Here is a 24,844-nt window from a genome sequence, read left to right on the forward strand (position 1 = left end):
AGCACCCATTAGCACCTCAGATACAATTAAAATTTCTTCTCTAAAGGAGAGCAAAGGAGTTAAATTTTTGCTGCCAGCTTAGGAGGGATATTACTGGGTCTCGTGGGTTTACTAGGGGTCTACACAGGGTTGCAAAGCTGGAGTTGAAGCCTTGTGGGTGCTTGTGCAGCTCGTAGCACCTTGGAACAGTCACCTCCATCCTCAGTGGGCATGGACAGACAACCCTTATAGATCTATAACCCTTCCTGGACAATTTAAAGATTCCCAAATAGCAGGAAGAATGACATTCCTTAACTAGCACCCATTAGCACCTCAGATACAATTAAAATTTCTTCTCTAAAGGAGAGCAAAGGAGTTAAATTTTTGCTGCCAGCTTAGGAGGGATATTACTGGGTCTCGTGGGTTTACTAGGGGTCTACACAGGGTTGCAAAGCTGGAGTTGAAGCCTTGTGGGTGCTTGTGCAGCTCGTAGCACCTTGGAACAGTCACCTCCACCCTCACTTGGCACGGACAGACAACCCTTACAGATCTATAATCCTTCCTGGACCATGCAAAAATTCCCAAATAGCAGGAAGAATTACATTCCTCAATTAGCACCCAGGCCCTTAGGTATAATTAAATTTTTTTCTCTCTAGCAGAGCGAAGGAGTTAAATTTTTGCTGTCAGCTTGGCAAAGCCTCCAGGGGTGTTACTGGGGGTCTACACGGGGTTGCAAAGCTGGAGTTGAAGCCTCGTGGGTGCTTGTGCAGCTCGTAGCACCTTGGAACAGCCACCTCCACCCTCACTGGGCATGGAAAGACAACCCTTGTAGATCTGTAACCCTTCCTGGACAATTCAAAGATTCCCAATAGCAGGAAGAATGACATTTCTTAATTAGCACCCAGATAACTGGTCCTTAGGTATAATTAAAATTTCTTCTGTAAAGCAGAGAAAGCAGTTAAATTCTTGCTGCCAGCTTGGTAGGGGTGTTACTGGGGGTCTACACAGGGTTGCAGAGCTGGAGTTGAAGCCTCGTGGGTGCTTGTGCAGCTCGTAGCACCTTGGAACAGCCACCTCCACCCTCACTGGGCATGGACAGACAACCCTTCCAGATCTATAACCCTTCCAAGTGGAACTAGATGTGCACTTCTACGAGGGAAGACTCTACTGGATCTACCAAAGCCTCGGGCCCGGAGCCGGCGAGCGGCTACTCCACGGCCGGTTTGACGAGGTGCCCGTTGAAGATGATGTAGACATCGGACTCCTCGCTGTAAATGGCATTTTCCCTCTCCCTCTTGAACATCCTGACCCAGACCTCGTCGCCCTCCTGCAGGTCCAGCATGAGGCTCTGGCTCTGCATGATGCTGCGCTCGCTGGGCTGGGCGTACAGGATGGCCGCCTCCTGCTCGTTCCTCATCACGTGCACGTAGGTCTCCTTGTAGTTCCACGTGTGCACGTTGAGGCTGAAGTAGTAGATGCCCGGCACGTAGCAGAAGAACTTCCCCGTGAACATGTTGAAGTGCTGGTAGAGGTTCACGAACTCGGTGTCGAAGGTGACGAGCTGGAAGTAGTCGGAGCTGTGCAGGGGTTTCCTCCGGCCCACCGAGAAGGCGGCGAAGAGCTGCTTGCAGGAGTGGCCCTGAGGGCCGGGCTGCCCTTTCTGGCCCTTCCTGCCGTTCAGGCCGCGTAATCCTCTCTCTCCAGCCTTCCCAGCTGCTCCAGGGAATCCCTTCTCTCCCATCTCGCCCTTCTCCCCTGTGAGCAGAAAGGAAAACCTTGTGAGACGTGAGCGCGAGGAGCCCGAGCTGCGGGAACGCCCTGAGGGAGACAACGAGCAGAGGAGGTGCTGGGGCGCTGCTTTCCCAGCACACACAGCAGGAAATAGTGGTCAAACATCAGCACTTTCCCATTTTTCAGGAGGATAAAGCCAGGGGGGAAGCTTGGCTGCACCAAGCTGGTGATGCCGATGTTCTGTGTCCAAAGGTGGAACTCCACGGCCTGACCACAGCAGGGACACGAACCCAGCGTTCATCCCTCACCCCCTGGGTGCAGAGACGGGGACAACACAAGTTTTTGGTTCTGCTGAGGCCTGATTTGAGCCTGGGGGAGGTGGTTGGGTCTTGTCTGTGCTCACAGGACTCCTGGAGCACCTCCTGCATTTCACACTTCACTTTTATTTGTCTGCCTTGCTGAGACAAGAAATGCACTGTGGAAAAAGCCTTTTTTTTTTCCCCTCAGTTTTTAAACCACTTAGTGACTTAGTGAGAACGTTTGAACCTGAGTTTTGGTGTGACCTCTAACACGAACTTCCAGGATTTGGGGTTTTGATGGCTTACAGACTCTTGCACCCCTCGTTCCGGGCGGACACGCCGGAAGAGCTCGTGGAGGAGGGAGGAGCGAGGAAGGCAAAGGCTGCCATGGGGGTGGTTGGCTGTACCCACCTTTGAGGATGGTGATGTCTATGGTGGGCTGGACTTTGGGCACGGAGTAGGGGCTGCTGCTCGTCCTGGTGTGCCTGGAGGAGAGGATGGACACGGGCTGCTCCGAGGGGCCGCAGCAGCGCACGCACGACAGGCGCCTGGGGGGGCCCTTCTCCAGCTCGGCCCCGACGTTCCCCACGGACACCAGGAGCAGCAGGAGCACCACCCTCATCTTCAGCAGGGCCAGCTGGACCAGCAAAGGAACAGGAATTATTAACACAGCGATTCCAATCAGAGCCATCTGTCGGTGTTACCTCGAGGTGCTTTTCCCGGGGTTAATTATTAGCCGAGCTTGGAGTGGCACCGGGAGACTCCAGGTGGGAATGGTGGCCCCACGTCCCCGCTGTTTACAAGCAGTGGAAAAGGCAACCCCTGTCCCTCATTACCTAAAAGTGCCTGACAAGAGACACCAGGTAAACAAAAGAAGGAAAAAAAAAAAACCACCCAAACCAAACAAAAGCTGCTGAGATGAGAAGCTCCAGCTCTGCTGGAGGTGATGCTTGGCTGCTCTTGGAACAGCCCCTACAAAAGGTTCTGAGTAAAAGGCACCCACAAAAAAAAAGCCACAAAGTGTTGCTCTCTTGGTTTGTTGCACCAGCATCCTGCAAAATTCAAAATGAAAGGCAGAATATGCAACTTTATTTCAATATAATGCCTGAGCCAGGTTTTTTTTGAAGAAAAAAAACCCTGAAGAAAAATGAAACTAAAAGAAACAAAAATCATTTCTCTCTTTAGACATTCTCCTGAAGCCTCTGGCTGGAAACCTCTTCCCAGGAACATCTTCCCAAGAAGACTTGTGGTTCTGACCATGCCCCCTTGTGCTCTTCCCAGCAGAATTCCTGTGTGGACTTTCCCTTTTTATTTTCCAATGTGTGGAATGCAAAGCCAAAAAAAAAGCCCCAAAGCAAAGTGAGATTTGCTCTGCACAAACACGGAGATTTGAGATGCTCTGTTGCATTTTCAGCTGCTGCTGGTGAGCTCTGAAAGCCCTCAGTGAAACACAGGGAGGAGACATTGGAGACAGGGCAGTGATGGGAATTTTCTCTGGCTCCCAAACCCTAGGAAGGGACTGGAACTGGACACAGGCAACTGCCTCCTGGTTCCATGTGTAATTAGTGTCATCCCACTGATTGCAGTGGTGCTTCAGCCAGGGCAGATTTTTTGGATCGATGCCTTTATGGAGCTTCTCCAAGGTCCAATTAGTGAGATGGACTTGTATCGACCTCAGGCTGGGAACAGCTCTCACAGCTCCTCTTCTACCAGCTGGAATTCCTGGAAGAGAGGGGGAAGGTGGGATCTGGATGTCCTGGATTTCAGGAATTGCTCCATGAACACACAGGTCCCTCCTGCAGAGGGAGGGAGGGGATCCTGCCCTGGGGCTGCTCAGAGGCTTCACTGGGAACAAAGTGAGCCAGGTGGGAAAATAGAGAGGAAAAAAAAACATGTCAGTCTAGGCAAGGATTGTCCCAGCATTCCTGGGAGATGTTTTCTTCTCGTTCTTACCTGCCCCTGTCATTCACACCTTTTATTACTTGGTGTAATGCAGCTCCCTGGAAAGCCCATAAATACTCATTAGCAGCAACATAATAATGACTTTCCCTCTGCCAGCAGTGCAAGTCCTTTCATCAAATCCCCTAGAACTCGAAATATCTTCCTATTCATGACTGTCCCTCCTTCCAGGAGGGATCAATACTCCTTTTCTATCGGCGTTCAGGGCTTGAATTTCATTTTCATTAAGTCCTTTTTAATTTCCATTCACTCCTTAAGCCATTTTTGTGCTGCCAGCCAGGAACAGAAAAGTTTAAATGGACAGAAAGTCAGGAATAAAACCAGCCTGGGCGTGACCAGAGAAGGATGTTGGACTGCAGAGAGGATTTGGGGTTTCTGGGGTCTCCTGTGGAGTGATTTAGGTTTGTGAATATACAGAATGTCTGTGGAAGACCCAGTGTCCTAATCTGTGGGAAAGGAGGCTTGGGGGGAAATTATTGCCCTCTAAAAGTACCTGAAAGGAGTGGGGAGCCCGGGGGGGGTCGGGCTCTGCTCCCAGGGGACAAGGGACAGGACAAGAGGAAGGTTCAGGTTGGACATGAGGAGGAATTTCTCCATGGAAAGGGTGGTCTCTGTGGAAGGGGCTGCCCAGGGAGGTTTGGAGTCCCCTCCCCTGGAGGTGTCCAAGGAAGGCCTGGATGTGGCCCTCAGTGCTCTGGGCTGGGGGACAAGGTTGGATTGGATGATCCTGGAGGGCTTTTCCACCCTCAGTGATTCCATGTGCACTCAGAGCCCCAATCCATCCTCTTTGGGATAAAAGCCCTTTAGCCCCTCCCAGGAGGGCAAACAATAACCTGGGATAAAGTCCAGGCTGTTTGATCCCATTATCAGGACATTAAAGCAGAGCATGTAATTGCTGGTGGTACCTCCATGAAGGAGGAAGAACATTTATTATTCATAACAGCAGAAGGGAAAGGATTCATAAACACGAAGAAATCACTACATTTTCACAGGCCATTATTTTCCCTGAGGTGAAGGACTTTCCTGATTTTAGAAGTGGTTTGAGGGAGGAAAAAAAAAAGCCAGTCTGGGTGAAAACTCAGTGTTCAGGTTGTGCACAGCTCACATGACAGGAACTCAAGCCCCCACTGAAGGATTTGTGGCCACTTGAATGATTCAGGAAGAGCAATAACTCAAGTTATTGGCTAGAAATTGCATTTGGAAAACAAAACAAAACAAAACAAAAAAAAGCAAATGATGCAACAATTCAGACAATTCAGGGCATCCTGGAGCTGACAACTCCACACCACAATTTCCTTCAAAATTTAGTGAAATTCTTATATTGTTGTGGCAGAAACATGGATTTGGTTGTGATATTTTGGGGTTAGATGAAAACTTAACTATGCAGGTGAGTAAAGAGAGGTTCAGGTTTACAGCCTGGGCACAGAAAACAAGGACAGGAGAAGGAAAACAGGAAGGAGATGGAAAGGAAGGAGTCTGAGAGGACTGCAAGGAAAGAATGGTGAATCCTGGAATGGTTTGGGTTGGGAGGGACCTTAAAGCCCATCCAGTGCCACCCCCTGCCATGGGCAGGGACACCTCCCACTAGCCCAGGTTGCTCCAAGCCCCGTCCAACCTGGCCTGGGACACTTCCAGGGATAAATTCAGCAGGATAGGATTGTGTCTGACAGACATCCAGCACAAAAGCAGAGCTTGGGGGAAGGGAAACCTCAAACCAGAGAAATGATGGGACAGGAAAGGAAAGAAGCATGGTAAGAATTTCCCTGTAACCAGAGCATGTCAGGCTGGAGGAAACAATGGCTGGAGCCAAATTTCAGAGGAGAAGCAAATATAACCCTTGTGGTGGGGAAGTCAAATGGGGCACCTTAAAAAAATGCAAAAAGAATGAGGTTCAGAATTGAAGTTCTGGGAGGAAAAGTGAGAGGTTGTTTTTAACCGTTTGTTTTTTCACTTAAAGCCAATTATTGTGACCTCGTTTTGTCCAATGTGCTGATGAGGGGTTTGACTTGGCCTGCAGAGGTTTTTCTTCCTCAAAAGGCAGCAAACAACACACTGGGCTTTGTCTGCTCTGGTCCCAACTCACTCCAAGGCTGTGGCTGCCCCATCCCTGCAAGTGTCCAAGGCCAGGTTGGACAGGGCTTGGAGCAACCTGGGCTAGTGGAAGGTGTCCCTGCCCATGGCAGGGGGTGGCACTGGATGGGCTTTGAGGTCCCTTCCAACCCAAACCATTCTAAGTGAAAATCCAGCCTTTTTGCACCCAATTCAAACAATGCCCAAACCAGGGTTACTTGTCCCCCCCATCAAAATCCAAGGCTGACCAGATGATTAAATAGTGTATTTTTGCTCTGCACTGACCCTGGAAGGACTTGACTTCAATCTAATCCATCAAGCTTTTTATTTACATATTTTTAACCTGCTATGAATTACCTGCTTCAAAAGAGCTGTTTTTCCAGTGGCACCTGGTATTCCTGGTGTGTGCCAGCCAAAAAACCCCAATTCCTACCCTGCAGGGCTTTAGGGATCCCCCAAACCTTGGCTGAAGAAGGGCAGAAACCATTAGTTCTGCTTCAGAGACCTAAATGATATGATTCTTTCTTCTTTTGTGCAAGTCCTGATTTAAATATCTTTCCTTGACACTATTTGAGCTGCAGAGAGCACCTTGATTGATTTTTTTGGGATGCTGATGGAGTTTAATCTCAGAGCTCAAGGTAGACAGTTTATGTCTGAGGCACATTTGTTCATGCAAAGCTTTTTAATCTCCCTGTGTACCTGAAGGATTTCCATGCTCTGATCTAAAGGAACAAATGATAAGAAATCACTGAAATAGCTGCAAAAAACCACCTTAATTTGCTCTGCAACAGAGAAAATGAAGCAGGAGGGCAAAGCAAGTCAGCCTGGAGGCTGCATCCAAAGGTTTTCCCTGTGGTTAGCAATGTGGAATTTTCAAGTTGAATCCCAATCTTGCCTGGTCTGTTGGAACAGCCCCTGTGGGATTTACAGGTCGTGCCAAAGGTGTGGATCTGCCTCAATCCACCCCATCCCATGTTTTCCCTGGGAGCAGTGGGAGTGTGTCCTTCCAATCTGCCCCATCCCATGTTTTCCCTGGGAGCAGTGGGAGTGTGTCCTTCCAATCTGCCCCATCCCATGTTTTCCCTGGGAGCAGTGGGAGTGTGTCCTTACCTTGCAGGGAAGCTGGAAGGATCAATCCCACCAAGAACTGTGCTGAGCTGTGATATCCAGAGTTCACGAGGCAGGAACTGCTCTGGGATGCATCCCTTTAAATTCCTGCCAATATTTCCCTTCCCGTTATTCCTAAAGCTTGACTGGGAAAAGCAACCTCTGACTCTCTCTGCTTTGAATTCCCAAACCCCAGCAGGCACTGCCCCTTGGAGTCAGGGACAAATCCCGGCTCAAAACCCACGAGGACACTTCAGATTAAAACCTTCCTTGAGCCCCAGAGATGGAAAACACAGAGATGGAAAACAGAGATGGATGTGTCATCATTCCAGAGATGGAAAATATTCCAGTTCTGCTGCTTTTGTGTCTCCTCTCAAGCCTCAACCTCCTCACTGCTCCGGAGCTCCTTGGATCGCCAGCAGCAGGAAACGAGGCATCCTCAGGGCTGGGAATGTCTGGACACTGGGTTTCCTCTTGGAAGTGATTTGTTTGTTGGTTTTTTTTTTTTAAATTGTCTTCCCTGTGAGGGTCTAAAATTTCATCAGGAGCCACTTGCTGTGGCAAAGCCCAGAAAACCGAAGGAGTTTGTGTCCCAAGGTGAAGCCGTGGCAGCTTCCAAGCACCACAAAAGCCTCTCCCACCCCACGTCCCGGAGATGCTTGGCTGGAGCTGAGCCTCAGGAGCCTGTCTGCAGCCAGGAAGGGATCTGAGAACTCCCAGACAAGGCTATTTGGATGCCAGAAAGGAGTGTTTCAGAGTTTCAGAGTTTCCACTGCATGCTGTGGTTTGCAGATGACCCAGGGCGACGCCCCAGCCTGGGGGGTTTGATGCACAGGAGGGACTGGGAGTGCTGGTTTGAGCCCAGAGGGCTGGGAGAGGGGCAGGAGTGCAGGCAGAGCCAGGAGCCAGCCGTGGAGTTTTAGCTGCATCTGGATTTGTAATGGCCTGGGTGAACGTTTGGCACTCCACTAATGTAGCTCCATTTTTAATTATCCGGTTTGGGGTTTATTTTGTGGTGCTTTTTTTTAGCCCGTGGGGGTGAACTGCCTGAATTCCTCTCTCCCTGAGCAGCAGCAACTGCTGTGGTCCCCACTGCTCTCTCCAGCTGGGATTTCACCTCTTGCATGGGAAGAGATGAGGTTCCAAAACCTCCCTTCCTGTTACCTGCACACCCTTAGGCCTGGGGGATTGTATGGATTAAACAGCATTCCCTGCAGGTGCTGGGGGCAGAGAGGCTGTGTCTGGATGGAAACACCCCCGTGCATCTGGAAACCTGCACATTCCCAGGGTCCCACCATGCCTGCCCTGCACAGCCAGGGAGCAAAAGGCTCTTTGCTGGTTGCTGAGCAAACAGCTCTTCCCTCTCTCCTTCTCCTTGTCCCTGCTTGCACCTCTGACTCCAGGAACATGCCTGCAGTGTCCTGGAAATGTCCCTGCTCTGGGCTGGGTGGCTCCTTGGAAGCATTCCCGGCTCCACAGCAAGTCCAGGCGGTGATTCAGCACCGGGAAGTTACAGTAAGTCATTCCCAGGGCAGCTTCTCCGACACAGCAAAAGACACCCAACCCTCCTGCCCCCTTCCAAAGGAAAGGCAGCTTTACCGGGATTTGCCACTGCTGACTCAGTCACCCTGGGAATTCAGCATTCCGTGTGCCAGAGTAAAGCAGGAGGAGTTGTGTCTGCAGAGGGTCCCCCGTGGGGCTGTCCCAGCTGGATTGTCCCTGCAGAGGGTCCTAATTGGGGCTGTCCCAGCTGGATTGTCCCTGCAGTGGGTGGGGTTGTCCCACTGGGGGATGGTGGGGACACCCAGACACGGGTGCTGGAAGCAGCAGGACCATCCCATCCCATCCCATCCCATCCCATCCCATCCCATCCCATCCCATCCCATCCTCCCTGCAAACCCCTGTCCGGAGTGAGCAGCACATTCCAAACAGCTGGAGAAGCAGAATTCCCTGAAAGTTTCCACATGAGGGTGCCCGGAAACGGCTCTTCCCTGCCCTGAGCTGCCGTGGCAGATCCACATGGGATCCACCCCCATCCCACTGCTCAGCCACAGCCAGAGCAAGATCCCACTGGGAGAAAGCATCATCCTGGAATGCTATGAGTGGATAATGGGATAGGGAATGCTACCTGGAACAAACTCAAGCCAGCTCAGCACTCACCCGGCCTTGCACTTATTCCAGCAGCGAGGGCAGAGCCCCTCATTCCTGACTCGAGGAACTGCAGGTGGGAACGCTCAGTTCCCAACAGGAACAGGGGTTTCATCCCTTTTTCCCATCCCTTGGACTCACCTGCTGCCTCAGCAGCCCTGTCTCCCTGTTCCCTGGCTCTTCCTCAGCACCACATGAACGCTGCCCTTCATTCGGGGCTCCGGCTGCTCCGAGGAGGCTGCACTTCCTCGCTGGAATCCAAGGGAAACACGGAAAGTCGGGCTGGATCCTCGTGAAACTTCGCCTGTTTGCAAAAGCAGCTCTTTTTTTTTTTCTGGTTTCTTTACTTGCAGCGACTTGTGCCGGGTTCCTGAGCCTTTGTCCCACTCCCGTTTCCCCCCCGGGGACTCGCAGCCCGCGGGATCCCACGGAGCCTCTCCCGGGGATGGGAATGGAACCCAAAAAAATTTGGGATTGAAATAAAAAAAAAAAAGTATCAAAAAAAAAAAAAAAAGCCTCCACCACAGAACCCAAAACCACATCCAGCGTTCCAGCCAAGAGGGATCACATGGAAATCATTTTTCTTCAGTGTCTTTTTTAGAAAAGAGAGGGGGGGGGAAAAAAAGGAAAGCCACGATGGAATCTCTGGGGTTTGTGCACGAGCTGGGAAGGTGGGAATGGCTTTGAGCTAAAAGAGGGAAGATTTAGGTTGGATGTTAAGAAAAAACTCTTCCCTAGGAGGGTGGGGAGGCCCTGGCACAGGTTGCCCAGAGAAGCTGTGGCTGCCCCTGGATCCCTGCAAGTGTCCAAGGCCAGGTTGGACAGAGTTTGGAGCAGCCTGGGATGGTGGAAGGTGTCCCTGCCCATGGAGGGGGTGGCACTGGATTGGCTTTAAGGTCCCTTCCAACCCAAACCACTCTGTGATTCCATGATTTTAGTGCCCACGCTGAGATCACACACTCGGGCATTTCCAGCCCTTGGAAAAGAACACACTGGTGGTTTTATTTAAAATTAGATTGGGGCTCTGAATTATTTTTTTTTTCCTCCATTCTTTTTTTTTTTTCTTCTCTTTTGCAACTGCTGCCATTAATTGCAAAAGGGAGGTGGAAGGCCTGGGTGCCCCTTGCAGTGCCAGCTCCAGCATCATTCCTGCACTGAGGATGATAAAGAACAGCCAAATCTTTAATTTTTGAGAACAACAGGAAGGGAAAGGTGTGTTTGTCCTCTCTGTCCTTCCCCTCTTCAGGTAATAACTCAGTGCTTTAAATATTCCCTCCCCCCAGTCCTGCCCTCTCCAGACTCTTCCACACCATTCCCAGGGGGATGTCCTGCCCAGCTCAGGTCTTTTTGGATTTTTGGAAGCAGTTGAGCAAGGATGAGATGTGAGAGTACCCTGGGAACCTCTCTACTTTTCCACAACCCCTTCAAAGCTTTTCCTTCCTTCCTGAGCCATCCAGCCAGGGGGCATCACCTCAGAGAGGTTCCCATCCCTGCCCCAGCTCCCAATCCTGCCCAAATTGTCCCGTCCTCCACATCTCAGAGCCCTGGAGCAGAGGCAGGGAGAGGTTGGCACCATGGAAAAGGGCAGTTTGCACCTATTTTCAGGTTTGAAGAAGACAGAAAACAACCTTTAAAGCTGTAAGTGGACCTGGATATACAAAGGAGAAAAATTGTTTGCAGGGGACTTACTTGGGAATGGATTTTGTTGGATTTAATAAAAAGAGCAGGTGATTAAACAGATAGGAGTTATTTTTTGATTCAAAAATCTACATCCTGAGTGCCAAGGAGAGGGATCAGGGGCTGGTGGGGAGTGGGGCAAAGCAGAGGGAGATTTTCCACGTGGCACTGGTGCTGTGCTGGGAGGCTCCCTCAGGAAGGAGCAGTGAGGCAAAACATCGAGGTTTGGTGCTGTCCTGACATTCAGCTCTCCATGAGTCACCCTCTGGAGCTGGGCTGCTCCTGCTCAGGCTCCCTGGAGCCTCCCATCCCCAGCCCTGTCCCCCAGCAGTGACTCCCATGCCAGCCCCACATGGATCAGGATGTGCCAGGCAGGAGCCTCCCAAAATGTGCACGTGCAGGAAGGGGGGAGCTGCATCCACAGCCTTTCCCAAAGCTGCATCCACAGCCTTTCCCAAAGCTGCATCCACAGCCTTCCCAAAGCTGCCAGGAAAAGCTAAACCTCGCTCATCCTCCTTTTTGGAAGGACCTCAAACAGCCTCTAGGAAAATGACTTTGCCTCACACATGCCAAGCCAAACCCTTCCCCCTCCTTGTCCCTACTCTGGGTTAAACATCCAATTTGTGGCATCTTTCCTCATCCCTCATGATTCCCAGATATCCTGCTCTGCTCTTGGCTCTGCTCAGCACCTTTTGGGAAGGGACAAGGTTTTCCATGTGTCCCACTGCCCCCAAAGCCACCCTGCTGGTGTTGCTGCATCCCTTCAGTTCCAAATCCCCCTGGACTCCAGAAGGGAATGTTCTGGATTTAGACCTTTGTGTCCTGGGCAGTGGAGGCACCACAGGGCAGGATTTGGGTCTCCCTGCCCCACAGAGCAGCCAGAGTGTGTCCTGAGCACCCTGGGCACACTTTGGAGAGGGTTGTTTTTTTTCCTCCTTTTGTCACCCAGCAAATATTTCTAATTAGAACCCAATTAATAAATAACATCATTAGCCCTGCTGAGCCACGGGAGCTGCTTTGCAACAAGTTCATCCTTGCAACAAGAACCAGCACAAAAAAAGGGCACAAAATGAATTCCAGAGCCCTTCAAGCAGAGGGAATGGTGCCCTGGGATGGGAATGTGGCTCTGCTGCCAGTGGGGTTTTGGGAAAGCTCCTCCTGGGGGGTGGCACATCCCTGCTCCCATTTTTCAGCCCCTATTTTTAAACTGAGCTCTTCAAGGCCAAAAATGTGGGATCAGAGCGTGACTGGGCACAGCTCTGGGTTCACAGGGAGGGGAGTGAGGCTGCTACTGAGAAATAAAAATATTTTATAGATTTAACTCAATAAAAAGAGCGTTTGGGGAGGTCTGAAAATTATCTGAGCCAGTCAAAAACTATCCAGGAACAGTCTAGATGAGGGCTTTTTAATTTTAGTCTGAAACTTAGGGCAGGAGAAGAATGTTCTGGTAGCCAGGGCCTGGCACCAGCACTGGTGTCTCCACACGAAACAGGTTTTCTGCCTCTTGCCACGACAGCCTCCTTTGTCAAAATAATAATCTCATCCAAAGGAGAAGGATATTTCTGTTTGCACAGTTTGATTTATAGAGCTTGGCTTTTGTCCATGCAGGAGAAAAAAAATCAAATAAATATAAAACTCAGTTGTGGTGAAGGCTGGAAGCAGAGGAGGGAGGGGTGGGGAGATCAGAGAGAGGGGAGAGACTGCAAGGGGGGCAAGGAGAGATCCTGCAGGGTTAGAAGAGAACAGGCTGGGAAAGTTGGGGCTGTTCAGCCTGGAGAAGGGAAAGTTGGAGACCTCTCAGCGCCTTGCAAGGTCTGAAGGGGCTCCAGGGAAAACTGGAGAGGGACTTTAATCAGGAACTGCAGTGACAGGGCGAGGGGGAATAGGTTCAAACTGAAAGAGGGGAAATTTAGGTGAGAAATTGGGAAGGAATCCTTTCTGTGAGGGTGGGGAGGCCCTGGCACAGGTTGCCCAGAGAAGCTGTGGCTGCTCCATCCCTGGAACTGTCCAAGGCCAGGCTGGACAGGGCTTGGAGCAACCTGGGATAGTGGAAGGTGTCCCTGCCCATGGCAAGGGGTGGGACTGGATGGGCTTTAAGGTTCCTTCCAATCCAAACCACTCCAGGATTCCATGACCTGGTGTGATTCCATGATCTGGTGTGATTCCATGACCTGGTGTGATTCCATGACCTCCTGCACCCTCTGCACCCATCAGCCCATTACCCACACATCTCCTGGAACCTGGATGCAGGGATGGAGCTGCACTTCAGACCCGTGTGATTGAAAATATCCAACCTGGTGCCAGCCCCAAATCCCCCCAGCTCAGCCCAGGAAGGAGCCCTTGGCTCAGGGCTCAGCTTCATCCCCCTGACTGTATTTGCACAGAACCCACAAAGAGCTGAGAAGGGAAATATTTCTCCTTGTTCTTTTGTTTCCAGGACAAAAGAGAGTTTGGATTTTTTCCACTTCCACTGCCTTTCCAGTTTTTAGACCACTTGTAATTACAGGGTGCTGAGCAAAGAGCTGCTGCTCTACCTTTTTGTGAAAGTCTTGGAAATTTTCTTTAAAGCCTTGGCAGGTTCACCATGGGTGTCATTCATCACCCCCCTGCTCTGCATTCCATAACTGGGCTCATTCCCTTTGCCAGACTGGAAAAAATAGCTTTACCAGGCCTGTTTATACAGAGGTAATGATGGGGAGAGCCCTGTAGCACAGAATAATTGCTATTTTCCACCGAGACATTCCTGTGTGTCCTCAGAATAATCTTAATGTTGAAACTCCTGGGAGTGAGATGGGCTGTGGACAAGAGAGTTCAAACGAGGGAGGGGGATTTTCTTCACAGACTATTTTATAATTCTCCAGTTTTCAGCTTTAAAATGGTGTTTTCTGGTTGAATCATGGACTGGTTTGGGTTGGAAGGGAACTTTCAAGGTTGTTTAGTCCAACACCCCCCAGTGAGCTGGGACATCTTCCACTTTCCAGGACATCCTTGCAGACCTTTCTCCAGCACAGAGGAGCTCAGGCTGCTTTTCCAGGAGGGATTCACCCCCCAGCCCACCCCTCCCTCCCCTCCATGCCCTGACAAAGCCCAGCTCAGGCTCCCAAGCTCTGTCAGAATTCCTGCTCCAGGAATGACTCCAGTATCCTTTGCTGACTCCAGGATCCTTTTGCAATTTCCCATCAAACCCTCCCTGGGATCACTGAGGGGGTCTGGGAGTGGGGTGTCCTGAGCTTCTACCTGGAAGGTTTTGGGTGAAGGGAATTCATCCTTCATCCTTTCAGTTCTGCACTGCACAGAAGGAGAAACCCTGGGAAAGCACCGGGTTTGGGCTGGAAAAAGAGGTTTTAAGGTTTTTGACAGTAATTCCTCAGTCCTTGGCAGCTCTTTGGGGCTGAGATCCTGCCTGGGACATGCAGGCAGCACTGGAATGGGAAAAATGCTGCTTTACAGCCTGGATCTTCTGTATATTTATGGTAAATCTCTGCTTTTCGTGAAGAATTTGGACTCTTGCTGAAACGCTTCAATGCCAAAAACCTTAAAACCTCTTTTTCCAGCCCAAACCTGGTGCTTTCCCAGGGTTTTTCCCTCTGTACAGTGCAGAACTGAAAGGATGAAGGATGAATTCCCTTCACCAACCCCCAGCACTGCCAAGGCCACCCTGCCCCATGTCCCCAAGTGCCACATCCACAGGGCTTGGAAACCCCTCCAGGGGTGGGGACTCCCCCCCTGCCCTGGGCAGCTGGGCCAGGGCCTCCCCACCCTTTCCATGAAGGATTTTTCCCTGTTATCCAATCTGAACCCAGCCTGGCACAACTTCTGTTTTCTCCTGGCCTTTTGTCCACCCCGTTTGGTTCTTATTTTAAAGCAGAAAGGAATTAAACAGACAGGAATGTTGGGATTCCAATGCAAAGTCTCACGGGAATTCCAAACTTCATCAAATCACGGAATCATGGAATGGTTTGGGTTGGAAGAGGCCTTAAAGCCCAGCTCATTCCAACCCCTCCATGGGCAGGGACACCTTCCACTAACCCAGGTTGCTCCAACCTGACCTTGGACACTTGCAGGGATGGGGCAGCCACAGCTTCTCTGGGAAATCTGAAAAAATCCAGTGGTAAAATGGGACTGACCTTCTGTGATTGATTCCACGACCCTTTGGGAATTCTGCCAAATCTGCTATTTATGGACACAGATTCTGGATCCTGCCGTGGAATTTACACTGGCAAATTGATTTTTGCAATAAAGACTTTTTTTCTTTTCTTTTTAAAATTAAGTAAATCCATTCAAACACCAAAGGACACCTGGATTCATCCCACCCACTCGGGATTCCAGCAGGAGCTGCCCCGTTTGGCTGGATGTGCTTGGAATATATTTTCAGTGCCTCAGTGCACCTCGTAATTGAATCATAAAAACAGGGTTTATCTGAACAGAGGGTTGTGTGATCCCAGCAAATCTTTCAGCTCCTCCAAACCCACTGACAGTGACTTATTCCTGCATTTCCAAACGCTGCTGTTCATGATGGAGAACTTCAGAGGGTCATAAACATGATAAAAAGCCAGGCTGGAGGATTTGATTCCTGCCAAATCTCTTTATTTTCAAGTGTACACCGGTTATTTCTATCATGGGGCATCTTAGAAATAATTCTGAGGCTTGAAGTGGCTCAAAGAAGATTAATTTTCCAGGGAAAAAAGCTTTTCTAAAGTCAATTTTATCTGCTTTTTTGGACGAAGCGTGAAATTAGGAGCTTATCCCGAAATCATTGGAGTCAAAGGCAGGTTTTCCATTGATTTTAGAGGGTTATAAATCGAATTGGGTGGGATTTGTGGTGGAAATCTGGAGCTTGGAGGAGTGATGGGGCTGGAGATGTGCAGTGCCAACAAATAGATGGGAGTCACCCCAAAAAAGAGGAGGTTTCACTGGGCTGGGTGGTGGAGGAGCCACCTGAGAGCTTCAAACCTCCCCCAAAATGTTTCTAAATCAAGATTATCTTTCCAACCTGGGCCTTTGTTGCACTTTGTGCCCGGTTAAATGCCCCAAACCCTTGAAAAGTGAAGTCAAAGGGGACAAAATGGCTCTGAAAAAGGAAAGTAGGAAGGAACCTCCGTATTTTGGGAGGTGACAGCAGCATCTTCCAGTGCTCCACGTGGATCCTGAGGAAACCAGTTGTCTCCAGCACAAGAAAAATCCAAGGGTCTCATTTTCAGGCTTTTTTAGGGTTTCTGGCTGGTGTAGGAGGCTGAAGCTGAGACCCCCTGGGCTGGTGTCCCTTGGGATCTTCCCAGGGTTTCTGGAAGACCCTGAATTTCTCCCCCCCAAGGAAAAATCTCCTGGGCTTTTCCATCCCTTTTTGCATCCTGATCCTGCTGAGGTCCCTCCTGGGGGGTTCCCCCAGATCTTGGGGCTGTGGCTCCTGCCAGGGAGAAATATTGGCTATTTCTGAGGGATCTGAGCCCAAAATCAGCAAGGGCTCATCCATAAGGCTGATCCACTGGGATCTTATTGCTCACAAGCTTTACTGACAATTCACAACAAAAAAATGTGCATTTTTGTTGCCCTCCCTTCCTTTCCAGACCCCCAAACTCTCTGATTTCTGTTGAATTTTTGAAGGATTTTCTCTCAATTTCCAAATGTCAGCCCTGAAAAGAGTGGAAGTTTTATCAGAAACCCTCATTACTGCACATGGACTAAAAATTTCCCTGGATTTCAGACTCTTTTTTGATTCTCTCCTCAATTGTTCTGGGTATTAAACTGACCCTTTTGCTCAGCCTATTCAATGCACTTGTTTTTCAGCAGCTGCCTGGAAATACTCACAAAGGAACCACAAAAAGCCTCAGTGCCTCAACCCCCCTTCTGTGGCTCAGTTGAGAAAGAAATTAGGAGTAAAACAATCAAGAGGTGGCAATTAATAAAACATTCCAATGATCTTCCTGCTAAATGTTTTTTTATTGAATTTTAGAAAGGCAAAACCAGGGTGGCCTTTGCTCTAATAGTTTCTCTGATGGAATGGATTATTTTTATCCATATTTATCCATATTCCAATCCCTGGTTTTGGTGCAGGGTTAATTCCTGGAATGGATTCTTTTTGTCCATATTTATCCATATTCCAATCCCTGGGTTTGGTGCAGGGTTAATTCCTGGAATGGATTATTTTTGTCCATATTTATCCATATTCCAATTCCTGGGTTTGGTGCAGAGCTAATTCCATCTGCCTTGCAAAGGAAAAAGCTGCAATTACTTCAAACTCCTGCTCTGGAAGTGCCTTGTTCTCTCTGGAAAAGGATTATTTAAGCAGGTTCTGATAATTCCAATGTTCTGGAAGAGCTGTTTGGGTCCATAATAATTCCAGAGTTTCAGATCCTCCTGCAAATCTGGATGTGGCACTTGGGGACGTGGTTTAGAGGGGGCTTGGGAATGTTGTGGGAACAACTGGACTCCATGACCTTGGAGTCTTTTCCAGCCTTGATGGTTCTGTGATTCTATGGAATGTTTTCCTGGGGCAGCAGCAACTTCCAGTGCTGATCCTACTGAATCCCTTTGGGTTTTCCCACACTGCCAACACTGAGGGAACACCAGCAAAAAGTCAGGGATTGGATGGAGAAGCCTCCAAGCTTCCCGCTGAAGACCTGAGCCAGCTAAAACCGGGGGAATTCCAAGGGATTTGGTTCAGTGCTTCCCCTCTGAGTGCCTGGTTTGGCTTCATTTGGTGGAATCCAGGGGGGATTTTCACCCTCTGATGGTTGGAAAAGGCTTCCTTGGATCTTTGTGCCCTTGGCTGCCAACAGGTCACGCTCCAAATGGAAGGAAATCGGGAAAGGGAGGCAACCAGATGGAAAGATTTACCTGTGGCTGCAAAACTTGGGCACAAGGAGAGCCCTGGAGCCCAAATCCCACCCCAGAGCTGCTCATCCCTGTGGCTGTGCAGGTTTTCCAGCCAATTTCCCATTCCTTTTCCCATGTGCCTTTTTTTCCTGTGCCAGCTCAAAGCTCCTCTCTCTGCCTTTTGCTGATGGAGTCGAAAATAATCACAATAACCTGATGAATTGTGTCTGTCTTCCTGGGAATTAAACACTGAACCTCCCGGGCAAACTGGCCCTGCTGGTTTCTGGGGAGGGCTCGTGCTCTCAGATGCCACAGGGAGTTAAATGTACCCTGAAAAATAATCTCATTTCTGGTCACTTTGCTTTTCATCCCGTTTTACCTCCCTATCAATTATGCCCAGTAATGAAATCAGGGGGTTTGACATCGTGGCTCCCTGGGGGACAGCTGGGAAAACAACTGTCACCTCTCATGGGGAAGGAAGGGAAAGGGCTGGGGAGGGAAGTCAAAGGGGCTGAACCCTGTGGGTCCCAAGGGATGTTCCTCTGGCTTCCTCCCATCATTTTGGATGGGAATCATGGAATAATGGAATGGTTTGGGTTGGAAGGGACTTTCCAGACCAGCCAATTCCAACTCCTTGGCGTGGGCAGGGACACCTTCCACTTATTTCTGGAGGCTGAGATGGGAATGTTTAATAATTAAGAAATAATTAACAAATTAAACAATGCTGCTCTTTCCCTGGCAGAGTGATTCGTGAGGGAGGGACTGCAGGGGCAAGAGGAAAGAAGTCAGGATGTTTCCTCCTGGATCTTTCCAGAGGGTATTATTTCCACCTGGAAAATGATTATTTTTCTGAAGTGTCAAAAAAGGGTCAGGATTGGTAAAAATCAGGATTGTTCAGCCTGGAATAAAGAAGGCTTTGGAATGATCTAATTGTGGAGTGTCCAAGGCCAGGTTGGAGCAACCTGGGCTAGTGGGAGATGTCCCTGCCCATGGCAGGGGGTGGGACTGGTTGAGCTTTAATGTCCTTTCCAACCCAAACCATTTGGATTCTGTGATTCTCTGGAAAAGCTGAGCCATCTCACTGGAATTGAAAAACATCTCTTCCCCCCCCAGCTCTCAAACAGGTTGGGAAGAAAAAAACTCTTATCAGCAGAGAGTGACAAATGGGTTTGGCTGTTGGTTTTCTTTTTTTTCCCAGCCCATTTTTTTGCATTTTCCTTCACTTATTATTAATTAAAGGTAGAGGTTTCCCACGCTGTGGCCCCTCTTCTCACCTGCTGCTGTTTGGTGATTGGAACCAGGGGAGAGATGGGGCAAAATCTCAGGCAATGTTTTCCCTGTCTTACCATAAAAGTTTGGAAAATCCTTCTTGATAAAAGGGATATAAAATGTCCTGGAGTCTTTTTTTTTTTTTTGGTGAATTTGCATCTGTAATTAAGTATAAAAAGGGTGCAGGAGGCAAAAAGCACCGCTGGGTTTGTAAATTTGTAATTCTTGTGTTTGTTTGGTTTCTCTTTAATTTAATTCCTCTCCATCCACTGGGATGGGATGGAGGAACCAGGCCAGCAGGATCTCAGTGGCTCCATCTCTCTGAGTGCTCCTGACATGATGAGCTGTCAGGGAGAAAAATGTAACACTTGTTCAGCAGCATCATCAACACCAGGCAAAGGATTTGTAAAAAATAATCTCTGTGATAGATCATGTCCCTCTTTCTGCAGGAAAACAGCTTTTCTTTGCCCTCCATCAATCAGTTGTGGTGGTGCTTTTTCCCCGGGGCTGGAGACCAGCCAAGAGCATTTTCAAGTGTGATTAAAGGATCAAAGGACCTGCCTGGAGCTGTTTGGACAGGACACAGCGACAGGGGCTGGTTTCTCAACTCAAACCTTCCCTTTCCCAAATCCATCCAGGGCTGGGCCAGCCCTGCACCTTCACTGGGAGCTCTGGGAAGGCAAAGGGACAAGGGAAAAGGCCCCATCCGTGCCCTGATGGAGGGTGGCAGGGACAGGGCTGGGGGCCTTGGGGGATGTGCTGCTCTCCCTGATTTAGGAAAGCTTTAATTTCAGGGGAAAGTGGAGCTGGGCATTTATCAGCATGGAAAATAATAAATTGAATTGATCCTTTGAGTCAATCCAGTGATCCAGGATCAACTCTTGGTTAGAGCAATGCTGCCTAAACTTCCCAGAGCCACAGGAACGATTTGGTTCCAACTCCAGCTCCATCTTTCTTTGCTTCCCTCACAACCATTTTTCAAATTAAAAGCCTGTTTATCTAAACCCCACTTCCATTTGCAAGATGATTTTTAGCTTTTTTGCAGTTACCAGGTCAGACTGTGAAGGACATTCAGAGTGATTTTGATTTAAACACATATTTGTTTCTTTCCTAGAAGAAAACCAGGCTGTGAGCACTTGGAAATCTCCTTTGCCTCTGGAAAAACCTGACTGGCAGCACAGAGAGATGGAAGCAGGGCTGGTACATCACGGGGGAGTAATGAGGGTTTGAAGACAGTCCCTACAAAACTCCTATTCTGGGCAGGCCCCAAACTGACATTTATTTACAGCAAACATATAATTGAAATGTCAGAGGAGAACAATTAAAAGCCTCCAATGACATGGATGTCAAGGGGAGCAGTGCTGGGATTTTGCTTTCAGTGCAAAGATGGATTGGGGCTGGTTTTTCCCTTTTCAGTCATTCCTTAATCTCTTTTCAATGTCATGATCTATTAAATACAATGTGGAACAGAAGGAAAAGGTTTTAACCTCCAGCACCTCGATAGATTTTGCTCCAGCAGTGGCTGAGGGCTTAGATTTTAGTCATATTCATAGATACTCACACAATATATAATACTTATATATCATGGATGTGATCTATTATATATTTTATGTTATATATTAATGGCTTTAAACTAAAAGAGAGTAGGTTTAGATGGGATATTGGGAAGAAATTCCTTGGCTGTGATGGTTGATAATTTCTTTAAAAACCATTTCCTAAGTGTTAATCGAGGAATCCCACCAGGGGTTGGGTTGGAAGGGACCTTAAAGCACATCCCATTCCAAACCCTGTCCTGGGCAGGGACACCTCCCATGGCCCAGGTTGTTAATGCCAGAGCTGGATCCATCCAGGTGGGATTTGTGCATCCAAAGGCTGAAGCCAAAGGAAGAGCAGCTCCAGCTCCAGCTGGGGCTGCACACCCAGAGCAAGCCCAAGAGGTGGAAGAAGCCAAGCAGGAAGGGCTCCAAGCAGGAGGATCCACGTTCCCAGCAGGATTTTAACCTGCCAGAAGCACTTTCAGGTTTCTCCTTGAGTTTTGAGGCTCACCCTCAGGTTATTCCCTTTTTCCAGCTGGTCAGACAAGGTCATGGAAAATCAACACAGCCCTGGACAGCTCCTGGGCTCCAGACAATTCCTCTGCTGCAGAACATCCTTTGATTGTTCTTGACCTTCAGGACATGATTGCAATTCCACAGCAATGATAACAACCTTCAAGAGATGGTCCTTTGGGCATTTCTGGTTGATATTCCACACATTTCAGAATAAAAAAAAGGGGAAAAAAACCCATTCTTCCCCCCACTATCACGTTTTTCCAAGGAGACACCGAGTGAGAGCATCAGCACGAGGGGTCTGTGTGTTTGCTCCATCACACCAGAGCCCTCCCATCTTTGTCCTGGTTCCCCTTGTTGTCCCAAGGGGATTTGCACCAGGTTGGTCACCAGGGAAATTGGGCTGGAAGTGGATTTTTCCCACAAAACTCCTGGTTCACCCCAGCGAGGACACGTCAGGAATCAGAGCTGGCACAAGGAGCAGAAACTGTGTTTGCAAGAGCTTTGATTAAAGAGTCAGCTGGAATTTGGAGCTGTGTGGGGGTGGGAGGCTGAATCCTTTTAATCGAAATGTTGGTTTAGGGGAAAAACTATGGGATGTGTTTTTACACAAACACAGAATTAGGAGGCTGCCTGTGTGTCATCCCAAAGGCTGGAGGCTCCTGTTTCTGCAGGATGTTCTCCTGGGGATTTTCCTTTTCCTCAGCACCAAAGTTCAGCCCTGAAAATATCAGGAGGTGACATTTGTGACAAACCAGGTGGTGGCTCAGCCTGGGACCTGCCTGATTCCAGGGGTAAGGTGTGAACAAGTTCTGGAAAAACTTTTACCATGCAATTAGAAATCCTAAATGATTTCAGCAGGGTTTAGCCAGGAGCTGGTCCAAAGAAAGGCCAAAATTTGGTGGCCCTGCAGGGTGTGAGTGGCTACACAGGTATCCCCAGGGCCAGCTGCCTTTTTGCACCCAAAAACCCAACGTTGTGGTGCCAATTTGAAGAGTTCTGTTAGTGGTGATGAGCAGCTCTTTAAGCTGGTAGAGACAACCAGGAATCCTCTGCTGCAAGTGCAAAAAGCTGTTTGCTGTGTTTCTCAGACATGAAGACACTACAACAAACCTGCCAGCTCCCTGATTTTTTGGCAGCAGTCTGTGGTTGGCTTTGAAGGATAATCTGCTGCCAGGTTTCCACACAAGTGACCTCTTTGAACAGGCAAAGTCTCCCAGGTTTCCACAGAAAGCACGAAACAGTTTTACAACCAAACTGGCTTTTGTGCAAATAAATTGGACTTTGCAGGGCGAGGTGGGTGGTGGCAGCTCTGCTTTCATCTCTTGCACACTTGAACCCATTTGGGTTTTAAGAGCCTCTCCTGACAAGAGCTCCTCCACTGCAGCAATCCTAAAAACGATCTGCTGCTCACAAGGATCCTTAATCACGCGCCCACATCTCAACAAGGCACTTCATGGGGATGGGAGAAGGGGATGAGGTGGAAATACGGCCAAAGAGGGGTGGATTTCAATTTAATCCATGGGTGATCCTGCTCTGCTCATGGATCACCCCCAGTCAGGGTGGGTGGCCCAAGGGGGCAGCTCAGGGACCACTCTGAGGGCTCCATCTCCACCAGATGGGCCCCATGACAAAAAAGGGGCAGAGATGACACAGAACAGAATTTCCATTATGGTTTCCTGCATTACAGGGGTTTTTTTACTGTTAAAAAGCAGCTGGTCAAAGACAGAAAAAAAATATAATCACAAAGAGCAAATCTATTTAAAAAAAAAAAAAAAAAAAGAAAAACCAGAATTTTGGAGCCCAAAGGTTGTTAAAAGAGAGGTTTGGGTAGGGAGCCTCGAGTGCCACAGCCTGTTTTTGTAGGAATGGGAGCAGCTTTTAGCAGGAGGGCAATTGTTGGGGCGTGCTCTGCACATCCTGAGTGAACAGGACACAAATATGTGTCCTGGACACATATTTGGGGGACAAACAGCTCAGCTTATACCCTGCTCTGCCTCCCAGGGCTGGGCACAAAGCTCCCTGGCCTGGGGTTTTTTGGGGGGTTTGGCCTTGGAGGTTTTTTTTCCCTCTTTGACCAGCTGCTTTTAAACAGTAAAAAAAAAAACCCTGTAATGCAGGAAACCATAATGGAAATTCTGTTCTGTGTCACCTGTGCCCCTTTTTTGACGTGGCACACATTTAACCAAGTGCCCCACTAAGCTAATGGCCGAGTGACATTTGCTTTGGTGCTCTGCTGGGGGAGGTGGAGCTGTTGTGTTCTCCATTAGGGGTAATAACCCCATTCCCTGCTTCCAGGGAATAGCTGGAACACGTCAGGAGCCCAATTCCACGTGCAAGTGCTGAAGTTTAAAAGTCAGGGGCGAATTCCCAAGCTGTTTAGTTGGGGTTTTTTTCCTGAAAAAGTTTAAATTTATTGACTTGAAGGTTCAAAATCCTTGGCCACATTTCAGCAGGGAGGGTTTTTGCCAACAGACCAGTTGTCACTTGGGCAAATTTGGGGGGTTTTATTAAGAATGTTTGAGCAGCTGAAGTCTGTCCCTTGTTTCCTTGCTGCTGGTGGGATCCTCAGTTTTCTTGCTCTCATTTCAAGCTAGAAATGTTCTGTCTCCACCTGGGTATATTGTTATTATTCACAAGATATATTCCCTCGACATATTAGGGTGAAACCTCCAAGTGTAAAATACTCTACACCTATGATATAGATATATTGCAGAAGAAATGAATTACCTTTAAGCTGTTTTAAATTCACTGTAAATAGGTTTTGCAGAAGGGAAGACTCAAAGCCCACCATGATACATTAATTATAACCCAAGTCAAAACCACAGGGAATGCAGCAATTCTGCGAGTAATAATATCCATTTATTTTATATTTACATGAAAGATTCTAGACTTTTTTTCCACACTTGCCAAGGGCTTAACAGAAAAGAAGGAGTCCTATTTTCCCCCCAGATTTGCAGAGTTAGGACAGAAATCACTGTTTGTAACTGGCTACTTCCAGATCCACGGGGTAGCGGATCCGGAAGGTCATGCACTTCTCCCTGTCAATAAAAATGCTGTTGGCCTTCACAGCTATTTCCTTCTCCAGCTTCATCCTTGTCTCCTCCAGGTTCTTCAGGCACTGCTCAGATTCCATCAGTTTTCTCTTCAGGGCTTCAAGGAACACCGTGAGTTCTTCCACTTCGCTCACCAACCTGGAGGGAACGACAGGAGGGAATAAGGAGGAGAAGGAGGCGCTCGAAGAGAGGTCAGCTGGGATGGGAATAAAGATCAGCAGCTCTGGGATTCCTCACAATTCCTCACAATTCCTCACAATTCCTCAGAAAGGAGCTCAGAGAAGTGCAAGGAAAGCAGAGCTCACTTTCCCAGCCTCCCATGATTTAGGTAGTACCCAGAAGTGATTTAGGGAGTACCAGGAATTCACTCAGGCAGTACCAAGAATGTCTTTTGCTGCTAAGCACGGTGGAATTATCCATCCTCTAGGATTGTACCAGGAATTAGAGGGCAGTAATTGTTGAATAAGTCACCCAGTTTGGAGTGAATCAGAATTTTGTTAAACCTGGGTTTGGAGCTCTGCTCTCTGGTATAAAACTCAAGAGATAAAGTCTTTGCTCCAAAAGTGCAGCAGGTTTTATGGAAGCAGCAGCACGGAATTTTTTTAAAAAGCAGCAATTAAGTTTGGAAGCAGCACAGACATTCAGCTCCAATCCAGTGGGGGGAGGAATATAAATAAAATCAATA

The 24,844-nt window shown here is 48.7% G+C and overlaps 2 protein-coding genes across 2 annotated transcripts in view; both read right to left on the minus strand.

Annotated features, from left to right (window-relative positions):
* Positions 1-1,186: 1,186 nt before the first annotated feature.
* On the minus strand, positions 1,187-2,700 carry C1QTNF8 (C1q and TNF related 8). The gene is made up of 2 exons (XM_008928197.2): positions 2,421-2,700; positions 1,187-1,734 (listed from the first exon to the last, which is right to left on the minus strand). The coding sequence occupies exons 1-2, from the start codon at positions 2,698-2,700 to the stop codon at positions 1,187-1,189; spliced, it is 828 nt and encodes a 275-aa protein (XP_008926445.2).
* A 21,252-nt stretch (positions 2,701-23,952) lies between these two features.
* TEKT4 (tektin 4) overlaps positions 23,953-24,844 on the minus strand; it is a gene marked incomplete at its 5' end in the record, with an annotated part of 11,417 nt that continues 10,525 nt past the window's right edge. The window contains one exon of the mRNA XM_029957816.1: positions 23,953-24,297. Coding sequence (XP_029813676.1) covers positions 24,078-24,297 — 220 coding nt within the window. The remainder of the gene's footprint in view (positions 24,298-24,844) is intronic.

Source organism: Manacus vitellinus, unplaced genomic scaffold (assembly GCF_001715985.3).
Source record: "Manacus vitellinus isolate BGI_N305 unplaced genomic scaffold, ASM171598v3 scaffold_12_pilon, whole genome shotgun sequence".
Classification (NCBI taxonomy): Eukaryota; Metazoa; Chordata; class Aves; order Passeriformes; family Pipridae; genus Manacus; species Manacus vitellinus.